The 15,191-nt window shown below is 38.8% G+C and overlaps 1 protein-coding gene across 2 annotated transcripts in view; it reads right to left on the bottom strand.

The window, feature by feature from the left end:
* Positions 1-1,407: 1,407 nt before the first annotated feature.
* PDS5A (PDS5 cohesin associated factor A) overlaps positions 1,408-15,191 on the bottom strand; it is a 77,790-nt gene continuing 64,006 nt past the window's right edge. Inside the window, exons 27-34 of one of the 2 annotated variants that reach the window (XM_059844962.1) lie at positions 13,902-14,034; positions 13,164-13,283; positions 12,007-12,069; positions 8,128-8,267; positions 7,014-7,119; positions 4,368-4,720; positions 3,173-3,323; positions 1,408-2,609 (exon numbers count right to left, since the gene is read on the bottom strand). In XM_059844962.1, the coding sequence (XP_059700945.1) occupies positions 2,574-2,609; positions 3,173-3,323; positions 4,368-4,720; positions 7,014-7,119; positions 8,128-8,267; positions 12,007-12,069; positions 13,164-13,283; positions 13,902-14,034 (1,102 nt within the window). In that variant the 3' untranslated portion in view covers positions 1,408-2,573. The remainder of the gene's footprint in view (positions 2,610-3,172; positions 3,324-4,367; positions 4,721-7,013; positions 7,120-8,127; positions 8,268-12,006; positions 12,070-13,163; positions 13,284-13,901; positions 14,035-15,191) is intronic. The other variant, XM_059844963.1, reaches the window with a different exon arrangement.

The following is a 15,191-nucleotide window of genomic DNA, read 5'->3' as shown; positions in this document are numbered from 1 at the left end:
AAGAGTGGTGCTGTGCTCTCTGCCCTGGCTCTCCAGGCTGCTCCTGTGTGCTGTCAGTGGCCTGGGCTGCAGCTCTGGCACAGGGGTGCCCACCCAAGGCTGGGGCAGCTCCCAGCAGCACCGAGGGCTTTGGAGAGGGAACGGGCAGGCAGGGGCACTCTGGGCACAGCCTTGGCTGGAGCAAGCTCTGAAAAGAGCCACTGGGGCCAGCTTTCTGGAATTCTTGTAAGCTGCATTCTGGCTCAGCCTATTATGCCCAGCATAATTTGCTACATGAATGTACCAACTGACTACCGATAATCAGCATATGAAAATAACTCAAATGTCCACATTAAAAAGAAAAAAACAACAAAAAACAAAGAAAAAACCCTCGACATAATTGCATCTGGAGAAAGACAACTGAAAGCCATGCTCTGAGCATGGAGTGAACCTCCAGAAACCTCTTCTAACCTATATCATTCTATTATGATTCATTGAGTAATGTCACATTGTAACTTATTAAAAACTGACCAAAGAATATAAAAAGGAAAAAATCCAATAATTAACCACTTCATAAAAAACAAAGCTTTTGGAAATAAATCTGAACTATTTGCAACATTTGTCAAATCCAGATTTCAGATTGCTGTTAAAAGCACACCACTGAGTACCAGAACTCATTTCTAAGAAAAAGCAAGTTCTTTTTCCAGGTAGCACGAGAAAACTTTGAACTAAAACATTTAAAATTAGTTTAAACCAAAACACTCTAACTTTCATGAGAGGGAAGTATTTGACCAGAGCACTGAAAAGAAACTGCATTACAATCAATAAATTCACCTTGTGAAATTATTTCAGTTTTAGAAATCAAACCCCTGATAGATGTGTAATTAAGTGACTTTAAAATCTCCTCTCTGTCAAAAGCATTCCAAATCCTTCAGGTCAAAGCACTGCAGGTTGCTTTAGAAGGGGAGCTGCACACGCTGCTTTATGCACAAAGCCTGATTTCTTGTTAGAGAAGAAAAATAACACGAGCTGCACACACTTGCTAAGAGAGACTTAAGTCATGCTGAAGAGCACACAACTGCACCCTACCCATTCTAGGAGCACAAGCAATCCCTAACTAATGCCACCAGGATCCAGCTCTTCTATATGAATCAAGGGATTTCAAAACAAATTGCAGAAGAGCAATGGGGAACTGAGGCAGTGGGAAGCAAAGCAAATTCTTCACTGTCACTCTGCACACCAACCCAACCCCCTTCACAAGATAAAGCACTTTAACTTCACCTCAAAACTGTAACTTTTTAACTACACCACTGTCTGCATTACAGCTCCTTTTCTGTATAGTACTTCTGTCAATGTCCAAGCCCATGTACAGATACAGCAATTAAGTTTTCTGTGAAAGAAAAAAAAAATTAGAAAAAGACTGCCACATGACACCTAGAAGCGTTTATTTTATGCAACAAACTTAAATATGATCATGTGTACATAAAAGTGTACACTGTATCTATGCTGAACAATGCCAGGAAACATAATATTGATGCAACAATCTTCTAAAATAAACATTAAAAAATGAGCCTGGACAGGAAGACAAAATGCAAAACAGACTTACTTCCAATCAGCACAATGCTTAAAATTGAGAGCAATCCTAAACATTTCCAACTTTCCTTACAAAGCTGCCAAAGTCCAACTATTTTTAAAAACTGATTTTTTTTTTCTTTACATCAATAATAAAAATCTGGTGACAAACATTATAAAATCAAATGCTGGACTGTCTTTACTCCTTTAAAATTTAGAATATTCCAACAGAACCGCAGGAGTAAAAACACTTAAAAGTGATATATGTTTTTATAAAACAAACATCAATATGTACATTTATTGCAAATTATATTAAACTAAAATGGAGGGAAAAATTAAAAAATGAAATGTCTACTTGCGAATTAATAACAATTTTAAGTGATTACTTTCCCACTCTGATAAAAATCAGAAAGCAACATTTATAAAATTGCCACCACATGACTTTTCATAGCAGGGAAATGAAATCTGTACATCTTATTTTTGCAGAAAAGTAGGCAGGCAGAAAGAATTATACATAAAACAGTCTCCAAAAGTAAAGCAAAAAAAATTTTTGTGATTTTTTTTTTCCTCTAGTCTTGTTTAAAATCCATTCAGTAGATTTCTACCTTTTCTGTGAAACATGGGAATACCTGGCTCTAGGATCATGAATTTTCAATGTCAGTGTAAGGACCTTCTCTGACTTTCTTTAAAAAAAAATGCAGCATGAAAGTTAATGGTGTAAATACACTTTTAAACTCCAGAATGCAGGAACTGGAACCAAGTGTTAAGCAATTTGCTTAATTATTGACTTTTCATAAAAAAAGTCTCTGGGGAAATAAGTACAGATGCTTTTAGCCTCTTTCTCAAGAGTTTCTGCTTTACATTTCCATTGAGAAGGATTAATTTTATGTGAAAGGGAAGCATAGTTTTCCTTCTGGTTTCAGAGCTGAAAGCTGTGTGTTTTGAAGTAATTTCAGTTCCTGTACAGGAAATTTCTGAATCCTAGTTTTTGCAGAAGCTTGGAGCATGCCTTTATTTGGCCTTCATTTCCTCCCTTTTCGAGCAAGTTTTCTTTTTACCTTTATGAGGGAAGAAAAGGAAATGAACGGTTAATTGTAAGGACATGGAAATGACAAATCAAAATCCTACCAAATATTGTTTAGATTTTAGCTTTTACACTTCTTATACTGTGATTCTTCCAACTCCATTTTGTATCTTCTTAACAATTACATAATTAATTGAATACAACTGAACTTCCTCATTGTACAGCACAACTTCCTGATAAACTTGAAACTACACAACTTGAATTGTGCATTTTATAATTCCATACCAAGTAATGTTTTTTCAGCATAAATATAAACAGTTATCCACTGCTTTCACTGGAATCAGAGATTAAGAACAGTAACTTGATCTAATTAACTAAAATTACCAAGGTTTATAAAACCAGCCCATTTTACTACAGAATAGGCACTACTTCAAATGTTTTCCCAGTATTTACAGTAACTTGTACATGTCTATTTAAAAGAAAAAAACCTATTAGACAGAGCATTTTTTACACACAAATTTCTTTGAATTCTTGCTGTATAAACTACAATAAAGAAGTAAAAACACAGAATTGTCCTATATAAGATTCCTGCTACACCTTAAGGAAGCCTCCCTCTGCTATCTCTGTATCCTCAGAATCTTCCTGGCTGCTCCCACAGGCCTTAAAAAGATCCATTGCATTTTGAGAGTATTCTGAACTTGAGTCTATCTCCAACAGTGAATCTCCATCACTTCCAAGCACCTGGCTTCTGAAAAACGTTAACAATGTTTTGGTATTTTGTCCAAGAAACACTGAGATATTACACATTTTAAAGTTATCTGATACAGTAGCTTATTAAAGGCTATGGATAGTGCACTTTGTTCTGAAGACCTGAAGAAATTTGACATATTAAACAAGCATTGCAAGGCAGTACACAAATATTACACTCTTGACAGACCATTTTACTACTGTATAAAGCTTACTCTGAGAAGAAAAGGTAAAACTACTTTTGTTCAAGGTTCTCTGCAAGATCTTCAACTTACAAATCTCTAGAAAGAAACTATTCCAATTATTCCTTCTTGCCTTAGATTATTTTGTGATTTCTTAGAGCACGCTGGTTTGCAGACCTTACTGCTCTCCCACTTTGGACACTTTTGCATTAATTATGTACCAGGTCCAGCAAAACAAACTTCTCGTGTTAATGCTCATTATGAATTGCTTCTATTGCAAACCAAGTATCATGCTTAAACATTAAAGTAGCCCAGATTATCATCCAAAAGCTGTTTTGTAGTTTACAAAGTTCCAAATGTTAATTTTCAGTTACTTAAAATATACATTCCAGTACCGCTAAAACAAGCACAGACCCAAAATACCAGAAAATAGCTACAGCTGGCATTACAAATTTTCCTGTGCATTAAAGACAGTTTCCAAGCCTTTGCTATCCCTGAAGGGAGGCACAGCAGAGCACCCAAATGCCAGTATGCCTGGCATTAATGAATGCACTGAGACACCATCAACTCCTAGTTCCTTTAGACAGCAATTCTAGGAAGGGGAACCACGATGCATAAAAACAGCATTTGGTGAAAACAGGTTAAGTTTATCCTGTTCTGACCAAACAAATTAATTTCTCCAATTCCAGCTGCCCAGGTACTTTGAAAAATAGAATTTAACGCACTATATGGTTGCAACATTTGCTGTGGTTTAGTTGTGCCCTTAACTATGCTAGGTCTGTTGTAATTGTAAACTCATGGTCTGACTTGATTGAGGAAAGGACCACCCCCCCCACCCCATGTATTTAAATATTTATTTTTACCTCTGTAGATCAATTTGTCTCTGTGCTGCTGCTGGCTTTTTTGCTGTGTCTTGCTGTTTTGGTGCTTTGGCATTACCTGCCTCTAAACTCCCTGGACCTTCTTGGTTGGCTGCTGCCCTCTTCCTTCCCCTGACAGGTGGTTTGTTTGTTTCCTCGTTTTTTGCTGTGGTACCCTGAGGTTCTGGTTTGGTTGGTCGCCCTCTTCTGGTTTTTGCTGCAAGCGATGGGCCTGTTTCTTCTACACTTTTTTCTTCTGTTTTTTGATGAATATTCTCAGTTCCAGATGCTGTTGCTGTTCGTTTTTTCCCACGTTCAGTGCTATTTCCTTGTGTTGTCTGATCAGAATTCATCTCCTAGAAAACAAAAATCATGAATGTGAAGAAAAAAAGATTCCCAAAGGCAAACCCAAACTTAAGTTACCAATCCTTCCATCAGAAACATGAGCTTTTAAAACTGTAAGTATTGTTACGAAAACACATCACATGGTCTTAGACCTACCAGTAAGTTTTACTAAATGGGATTTTGGACCTTATCTTTGCAAAAACATTTTCTACATTAGGTGTAATGTTAATAACTGCAGCTAATCTATCTTTCAGTGGTGTGAGAGAGATTACAGTAAGAATAATTATCTTTATGAGCGCCTCCCATGATCATTTTTCTGTACAAGTTCCTTTTCTGTCTTTGTCAAATGACAAGAGAAAACTGAGGAGCAAAAGAATTATTTCAATACAGCAGTATTTACTGTTTACTTCCATACATGCAAATTTTGAGACCAACATTCAGTAAAAGGTGCAGTTTAGTGAAGACCCAAGTGCCAGTAAAGAAAATCCCAAGGAATAAAGAAGTAAGATCACACCAAAAATGCAACCTGCTGTGTTTGTTAATTCTTTGTCATGTCTGAATGGGTATGGCCTACATGCATGTTCTTCTCAACACACTGAACAAGGTAATGAAGTGATTGAATGAATATCATGAAGAGGTGTCTGGATATGTGGGACAGAAAGGGTTAGCAATGTACTTCTCTACAGAGAGCAGTATTCATATGGAATCAAAGAGGAAGCAACTGGATGCTAAGCCTTCATTTGAACACTGACTTCCACATGAGTCAGGCAATCTCTGTAACCTTCACTACTGCTCCAGCAGCTTCACAGCAGACACAGTTGCTATTTATATGAACTTTACAGATTCTCTGAAATTTCAACTTCAAGAACCTAGAAAGCACTTTTGAAATTTACTTTATATGTGCTTTGCCTAACTTTTCTATGTGATGATACAAATCCAAGACACCTCCTTATTACTCTGATTTCATCTAATAGAAAGAGATTAAGCAGATATATAACTTCTTAAAAAGCCGAAATCATCTATGTATCCCTACATTATTACAAAAATCAACTTTAAATGACAGAATCATCTAGGTTGGAAGTGATCTTCAAAAATCATCTTGTCAAACCTGCCGAGAGTGGGGCCTCAGTGGTTATCCAGGGCTTTGACCAGTCAAGCCATGAACACTGATAATCCACCACTTTTCTGGACAGTCTGTTCCAGCGTTTAAATTTATCCAGTGTTTTGGGGTTTTATTGTATTTTTTTTTCCTGCTTGCATCCAGACAATTTCCCCTGAAGCAACTTCTTCCAGTAGCCTTTTGTCCTTCCAGAATACTTCCTTCCATCCATCTTTTCCATAAATACCTTGCAGATGTGTAAAGATTGATTGATCCTCTCCAAGGCTTCTCTTCTCTAAGCTGAACAAACTCAACACTTCAAACCTTTCTTCACACAACAACTTTTCCATGCCTTAATCATCATGGTGACCCCTGCAAGGCTCCCTCCAGTTTTTCAGTACCTGCATCAAACTGGGGGGGGGACAACACAGTATTCCAGGTATGGCCTAATGAATGCCAAATGGGGTGGAATAACCACACCCCTCTAGTGCTGACTACTCAGGACACAGCTTGCTGTCCTCACTGCAGCCAAGGCACACAGCCAGCTCATGCTCTGTTGGTTATCCACTGGGGATAGTCCCCCAAGTCCTTCCCAGCCAACCTGCACTCCAGCCAGGCAGATCCCAGCACGTTGTACAGCTGTTTGAGTTTAATCTGTCCCAGGTGCAGGACTCAACTGTGTTAAAATTCATGCTATTGTATGTTTTATAAGTTAAAAAAGTCTTCCTGATTTACACATGGTGTTCTCTCTTTAATCAAAAGGGGGTGAACCATACAATGTATATTTAGTAGTTTAATTAAGATTTTAGTTTTGACAAAATTTCAAAGTTAGATGTCTATTTCATGCTGTAGGATCACTTGACATTTTCTTGGCAGTAATTTCAGCTGAAGCTACTACAAGTGTGAACTTTCACTCTGGATCCCAGGCTCACTGTTACTTATACTGGAAAATGCAGAATAAATGTGGGAATATTTTGGAATTTTAGAAAAGAAGAATGAAGTCCATTCAAATGAGTGCTATAAATTACTCTACAGAAAATAAATGGCCATTCTGAAGACATGGGATCCTCTGTCAGGCTGGGAAACTGACACAACTATAAGAAATGAAACTGGATGCTACCAGCTCCTCAGAGAACTGGTGTACTGAAAAAAACCCCAATGTCAAACTAATTACAGACATCAGCCCATAAAATTCCTGGACATACCTTGTTTTTCACAGGTTCTGTCTTTGCTGGTGTGACTGAAATAATCCTCACAGGATTTTCATCATTTTCACTGACTCCGGTTTCTGATATATCTGAACTTTGTTCCCTGGGAACATCATGGAAGATATAATAAACCAAAAATATACAGAAATGAATTAAAATGTTTGGAATTATCTGGGGTAGAGAAAAGGTGGTGGGGGAAGGGAAATCAACACAATAGGCTAAATGAGTTTAAAAACAATTGAATTTGCCAGAGTCCACACACACTTTTCTTTCCCAGAACTGGGAAAGGTCTGAAAGGAATTGGCTGGTCATTGAGCCAAATCCCTTACCACAGACACACCACTGTATAATGACTTTTGCAAACTTTAGACCAGAGCTCTAAAATAGGCTGTGTTCTTTTCCCAGATAGAAAGAGCCAATACTGGAAAATGTAGTGAAGAATAATAAACGCCAATAATGCCCCAACTTCACAGAAAACAAAAGAACAGAAAAGAAAAAAGTAAGATTATTACAACTTATATCATGCACACTTTACAGAAGGAATTCTGAACGCAGTTATACTTCCCTTTGGCCTTATAAAATGTAGCAACTAGAGTTGACTTTCTCTGCTTTCTTTAACCCTTTATTTTGGTCAGGTAATCAATTCCAAACCAAATTAAACAGTATTAAAATCTGAAAGTGCAAACTGTTTCTTCAGATTTACAACAAATTTAAAACTCCGCATCCATATAAAAATAATGCTTGCTAGAAGAAACTCTAAGTAGTACCATCATATGTTGCACCTTTCCACTGAGACCATGGCCTGCTTCAACAAGCTCTTTTTATCATTCTTAATCTTGCACAGATCAGAATATTCCATCGATATCAAAAAAGTTTCTTGTTTCCAATCAGGATTAATTGAAATTTATACATCAAACATCAATGACACAAACTGAACCAAAATACAAGTAAGGAGATTTTACATATTGAGAACTACTACATTTTCTAAAACTGGAAAAAATAAGGACACTCTTCCAACACACACACCAAATAATCTCCTGACCTAAAACTTGAAAGCACAGTGGAGACCATTAAGTAAAGAGCTGATGAAAGAAATGTTGGAGTCCCATACCTTGATCTGCTTCCTGCAGAAGAGCTCAGCTCAGAGTTTACACTGCTTCCAGTCTCTGATCCTGTAGTCCTAATATATGGTCTCCTTCCAGTTGCAGATAATGGTTTGTTTACTGTGCCTAATACACCGGTTGGTTTTGGCTAGAAAAAAATGTTTCAATCTTAAAAAATGCAAACGTCAGATACATATTTAATTTTAAAAATATTTGCTTGAGTATTTAGAAATATTTTTCCTGGGCTAACAGTCTTGATCACAGTGCCATCAGTTTAGAGCTACTAACCTTCTCTTTACTTTAAAAACATTGTTTACCCTTTTACTTCTTGTGATTTAAAAGCACTTCATCAACTGCTCTTCTCTCACACACGCTTTGAAGATATAGCAGCTGGAGAAGTCTCAACAAAAGCCAAAATGTTAGGCAATGTTAGAGTTGAGAGCTTCTGGGTAAGGATGAATGGGAAAGCAAATAAAGCTGATATTGCTGGGGGAGTTTACTATTGACCACCCAGCCGGGACACTACTAGCAATGCATCATTCTACAAGGAATTACAGGATCCCTCTGGATCAGCTGCTTTCAGCCTTATGGACAATCTTGGCCCAGTATATGGGGGACAGCAGACTTTGGGTGCTGTAAGACTTTTGGGTGCTCTGGGAATCTGCTTTTGAAGGTACTGTGATCTATGAACACTGGTTCCTTTTTAGGAATCATCTCTCAAAGCAAAGGAGCAGGCAATTGCAAAGTGTAAGACGTCAAGCAAATGAAGCAGAAATTTAGCCTGGTTGAGCAGGGCTCTTCTTCGGGAACTTAGGCAGAAAATGAAGTATACAGTATTTGGAAGCAATGACAGACAGCATGGCAGGATTACAGAAATGCTGTTCACCCCTGTAGGGAGAAAATTCCTGTGGCCAAAGCTTGATTAGAGTTCAAGCTGGCCAGCACTATAACGGTCACAAAAAGGGCTTTTTAAGATAAGTCAAAAGCAAAAGGAGGATCAGAGATAACACTGGGCCATTACTTGATGCAGCTGGTCACCTCACAAGCAGGAGGTGACCAGAAACATTTAACCCCATCTTTTCCTCTGTCTTCAACACCAGTGATGGGCCCTGGGACCCCCAGAGCACTGTGTTACTATGCCTGGCAGGAATGATAAACAACCCCAGTTCCCTCAGCTGCTCCTTGTAAGACTTGTGCTCCAGACACTTCACTTATTTTCTTTTCCTTCTTTGGACATGCAGTAAACTCAGCTACTCAGCAAATGGAGCAAATAAATTATTATATTAAAAGAATAATATCTTTAAATAAATACTGTGCATAATTAGCACTAGGATGATGCAGCCACTGAACATGTGTCCAGTAACAAGCCTTTTCTACAGAGATTGTTGCTTTTTTTGCTAGCCAATGTTTTCCAGCATCTTCAATATATTTCTCCTGCCTGCTTCATCATAACTCCTACCCATGGGAATACCTTAATTTATTAACTTGGCCTCTAAGGAAATGTAAAATTACATGAAGAATGTTACATGCCACTTACGAAAATTTCCTTGACTGCTCTCCAGGGACAAAATATAAAACTTCCTGTTGCCTACTCAGCCTGAGCACATGGGTCAAGTCATCAGCCACAGCAAGATCTAAAAAGCTGTAACTGTATCACAGAACCCCAAAGAGATAGTGTTTACTTCTAAATCATATTTATATCATTATATGCAGAAAAGTAACATAAAAATATAACACAAATGTATAACTATAACAGCTCAGTTAAAACTCAAGCTGGCCACCACAATGGAAGATAACAAAAAATTTTACAAATACATTAACAAAAGGAGGGCCAAGGAAAACTTCAATGCTTTACTGGACATGGAGGGAAACACTGTAACCAAGGATGAGGAAAAAGCAAAGGGATTTAATGCCTTCTTTGTCTCTTTAACACAAAGGTCAGTTATACTCAGGCTACCCAGCCCCTGAACTGGTAGACAGGGACAGGGAGCAGGATGGACCTGCAATCCAGAAGGAAGTAGTGACCTGGTGAGCCATTCTCACACTCACAAGTCTATGAGGCCGGATGGGATCCCCCTGAGGGTGCTGAGGGAGCTGATGGAAGAGTTCACCAAACCACTCCATCATTTTTCATCAGTCCTGGTTAACTGGAGAGGTCCCAGATGACTGGAGGTTGGCCACTGTGATGCCAAACTACAAGAAGGCCAGAAGGAGGATCTGGGAGATCTACAGGGCTGTCAGCCTGATATTGGTGGCCAGTAAAATTATGGATGATCTGTTGGTTATCTTGAGTGCGATCACATGGTGCATACAGGGGATCTGTTAAAGACTTTGATGTTGTCTCCCACAGCACACTTTAATGCTCTCTCCCACAGTCACACTCCTCACTGGGTTAAGAACTGGCTGGGTGGTCAGGCCCAGAGAGTAGTGGTGTGGTGAAGGTGCTACATGCAGCAGAGGCTGGTCACTACTGGTGTTCCCGAGGGAGCAGTGCTAGGGCCAGTCCTGTTTAGTACTGATGATCTGGACTAAGCGATTGAGTGTCCCCTCAGTCATTTCACAGATGACACCAAGTGAGTGGCAGTACTGTCTGTTGGAGGGCCAAAGGCTCTGCAGAAGGACCTGGACAGGCTGGATCCATGGGCCAAGGCCAACACTATGAGGTTCAACAAGGCCCCCTGCCAGGACCTGCACTTGGGTCACAACAAGCCCAGGCAGTGCTACAGGCTGGGGCAGAGTGGCTGGAAAGCTGCCCAGTGGAAAAGGAGCTGGGAGCACTGGCTGAGAGCTGCTGAACATGAGCCAGGGTGTGCCCAGGTGGCCAAGGAGGCCAATGGCATCCTGGCCTGTGTCAGAAATAGTGTGACCAGCAGGACCAGGGCAGTGACTGTCCCTCCCTAGTCAGCACTGATAAGGCCACACCTTGAATCCAGTTCCCAATTCAAGGTCCCTCACTGCAAGGACACCGAGGTGCTGGAGTGAGTCCAGAGAAATGCAATGCAGCTGGTGAAGGGTTTGGAACAAAAGTCTTGTGAAGAGCAGCTGAGAGAGCTGGGAGTGTTTAGAACTCTTTACAACTGGCTGAAAGGAGGCTGTAGCCAGGTGGGGAGTGGCCTCTTCTCCCAGGCAGCTAAAGACAGGAAAGAGGCAATGGCTAAAAGCTGTGCCAGGAGAGGCTGAGGCTGAACATAAGGAAAAATTTCTTCACTGGAAGGACTGTGAGGCATTGGAATAGACTGGTCAAGGATGTGGTGGAGTCACCATCACTGGAAGTACTCAAGAAATACTCAATATGGCATTTAGTGCTGTGGTTAGTTGATATGGTGGTGTTTGGTCAGGGGCTGGAAGCAATGATTTCGGAGGTCTTTTCCAACCTTAACGACTCTGTGATATCTCCTACTGTTGTATTGAACCTAACACTGCATTATGTTTTGGTAAGCCTCTCCCAGAGGTGCTTTGCTTTGCAAACAGAGGATGTTAGAATCACAGAGTATCTCCAGCTGGGACTCCCTGAAATAGTTCAAAAGGTGCATTTGCACCTGAATTCAACAGCAATAAAAGCTATATTAAAAATATTACAACTGAAAATTTAAGATTGCCTATGCTAGTGGTATCACAATTCTCTATATGCATCATAACTTAAAGCCAAGCTTACTTCAGTAATAGAAGAAACTGTAATCCAGAACCTGTACCCCAGTGCACAGATAACAATCTTGGTGCTGTCTACTCATCAGGTAGTATGTTCAAGGAATTAATTATATGTCATCTAATAAAAGAGTTACAAATAACTGTACACAAACTCTTAATATAATTTTTAACAGCAGTCCAGAACATTTTAAAAACCACAAGTAATATTCAAAGGCTTGCAACTTGCCAAAATACAGTACCTTTCCTGTCAAAAGAAGAACTCTTGTCTCCTCTGAAATGTAATTCCTGTCATTGCAGAAATCCTGCATAAAAAATAAAAATTAGTTTGTATTTGATGCCTCAATCTCACCTCTTTTTTTATATACACTCAACTAACTTCTCAGATGCAATTATCAAGAGTTACACACCACGCAACCTGCTGACTAATGAATCAATCTAATAAAGATAGGTCGAATTTGTACTTTGGTGGAGATTTACAGCGAGCATTACTGAATGACAGTATGCCATACCTAAAATTGGGATGAACATTTTTCCTTCTAAAGTGACATGAATTTTTGAAATGATGCAAAACTGCTCTCCCTATTTGCTCACTTGCACGTTTTTAATGGAAAGTCCTAACAGAGAAAAAGAGGTGCCATTTTCTCTAAACAAGTTGAAAGTTGTTACCTTTGTCACGCTGAGTATCAGAGTTTACACAGACCAAAATCCTGTAACTGAATAAAGGCACCAGCTCTAAATTACACTGTTACACGGCATCTGCCATTTCATAATTAAATGGGAAACAAATTTTGCTTAAACAGCCTCCGGAAAGGCTGTTAATTGACAGCCTAGGGCACTGAAAAATGTCAGCCAGTACATTCTCCAGGGCAACTAAAACATCAGTTCTGGTCCAGAGAATTACTTGTGCTCCCCTAACACTTTTCAGAAGTAGGTCTCTTGGAGAGCAGTAGTGCCACTGCTGACAGCAGAGCTGTACTTGCCAAAGCTAGTAATAAGTCCTGCTTGCTTGCACAGCAAGCAGAATAGCCCAACAGCTACTGAGAGATAGTAACATATCACGGGTAATGTAAACTAGTGTTCCCTTTTTTTTTCGGATTTGCATTCTAATTCAGATATACAGTAAGAAAATACATATATTCTCATATATTGAGATACACTTGTAAAACAGACTAATTAAATGATTCAGCAATACATGCCAACATATCAGCATTAATTCCAGCTAGCTCTCACCTGGTTACAAACATTTCTGTCATGTGTTCATAATACTTAAAAAAATCAATTGCTGATAATAAAATATGCATTTTCCCACTCATTATCTTACAGAGATAACCAGCTCTCAATCATCCAAAAAATGTATTTCCCCTTATTACTTTGGAAACAAAGTTAACAAATTTACCTTTTCAGGTTGTGTAAAAAATTTGGTTGGCAATACAGGGTCTTTCGGTGAATCTGCATTGCACAAAGCACTTTTGCTGTTGATTACACATAGTGCTACATCACATACTGTGTAAAGTTTCTGGAGGGAAAAAAAGAAGAAAAGCATGCTTTAGGAATTACTCACCATTTTTACAGTGTAGAAAGAATGCGGTAGTTCAAAAAGTTTAAAATATATGTTTAAATAACCACCACTAAGAACATTTTTAAAAATTATATCACTAACCACACTGCTGGGTCTTAAAACACATGGAGAAGTCCTCATTTTTCAGATTATACTACTTATAAAACCCAGAAATACTTTACATGACTATGCTGTACAATTTAAGCTCTTGCACAATCAAATCACCTTAAATGGTTTCTCATCTCTGCTAGAAACAAATGGGTTTAACAATAACTGTATAATGCAATATTTCCTCCCCCAACAGCAGAAGATACTTATGTGAGGAAAGTAGGCAGCTGTTGAAATAAGGCAGGCAGTAGCAGGAATACTTTAAAAAAAATCCAGGTATTAAGTACTGGCTGAAGTCAGCAAGGTTTTGGAAGAATGAGATTGGAAACATACAGACAGTGCTTGCAATTAGCAGTGTCTTTAGAAAACCATTAAAATGTCAGAGCTAGTTCTTTCACACTTCCTACAAATCCTGCTTGTGAAACCCTCAGCTCATCACCCAGCACTAATCTCAACTGCATTTCTTACTTCATTGGCCTTTGGCTCATCAGGAGACTGAGCATCTCGGGTAAGCTTGATGTTTTCTGACATCTTTTTCATGAAGGCATGGCTATTGTTTTCATTCTTTGTCATTAAAACTTCAAGCATGAACCACAGGCACCTAAAAAGCCATAAAACCACAAGCAATTACACTCCATCTTACTACAGCTCCTACATACAGCAAAGCTTTTCAAAATTTTGTTAGGTGCACTAGCTTTTTCTTAAGAACCCAAAATCAATTTGAAAGCATAAACAGATAACTTCATATAATGGTGTAAACAGAGTCTAGATCTTTACCACACACAGTCTTAATTGTACTCCTTTGAGTAAACCTGCCAAATTAGTGTGCTTATTATTACATCTGTAAATACTGCCCAGCCAATCAACTTTTTTCTCTTCTACATATGAAAAGAAACAGGAATTCTGGTGCTATCATCACACAAATGAAATTCTGTAATCACTACTTTGAGCACCATGTCCCTATCAACAGTGGACCATGAGTACACTCAAGGCAGGGTTAAAAAAATCATGCTGCTGCTAGACAGTTTTCCACACGAGGTGGATTAATACTGCAGTTCAGATAGGAGAGGAGATCCAAAAAGCAGGTCAGATTCTTGCTAATGTTCTATATGGGAGGAAAATTCTCCCAGGTAAGACTTTATGGAATTAGCCTTCCTAAGTTTCTTTCTCTAAATCTTGCTTCTTTATAGTGAGACTACATTAAATTTTGACTGAAAGTTTATTTAAACTTTTTTTCAATTATGATATAAAGCCCAACTGGTCCATCCTGCTATCACTTGCTATCAAGCTCCACCACTGCATATGGTTAGAGGGTCAACAGTCACTGTAAGGTAAAATAGTGCTTAGTTGGGAAAGACATACAAATTCCCTGTTCACAAAAGCACCCATCTTCTTACCTGATACAAACTGTAGTGAAAGAGATGAAGGAACATCTCTCTCAAAAGCTCAGAAGCTAATGCTCCATCAAAATACTTACAGAGCTATCTGATGTTCAAGAAACTAAGATGTCTCTAGTCTGACTTGCATCCAAGAGCTACAAAGGCTATAGTAAATCAATCTGTTAGACAGCTTTACATCCATGTATACACTGTTTTCAAGAACTTGAACAGGATGAACACAGGACCAGTAACATACCACCATGACCCAGGTTCTGCAAAATCCAGTGTTACCCCAAGATTACTACTGAGAACACATTATACTCTGGTAATTCCAGTTAACTCATGTCAAATTAAATAGCTTGACTCTCCTACTAAGTCA

The sequence above is a fragment of the Haemorhous mexicanus genome, chromosome 4 (genome assembly GCF_027477595.1).
Source record: "Haemorhous mexicanus isolate bHaeMex1 chromosome 4, bHaeMex1.pri, whole genome shotgun sequence".
NCBI lineage: Eukaryota > Metazoa > Chordata > Aves > Passeriformes > Fringillidae > Haemorhous > Haemorhous mexicanus.
The sequence above is the reverse complement of the archived record's forward strand: the minus strand, read 5'-3'. Positions and strand labels throughout refer to the sequence as shown.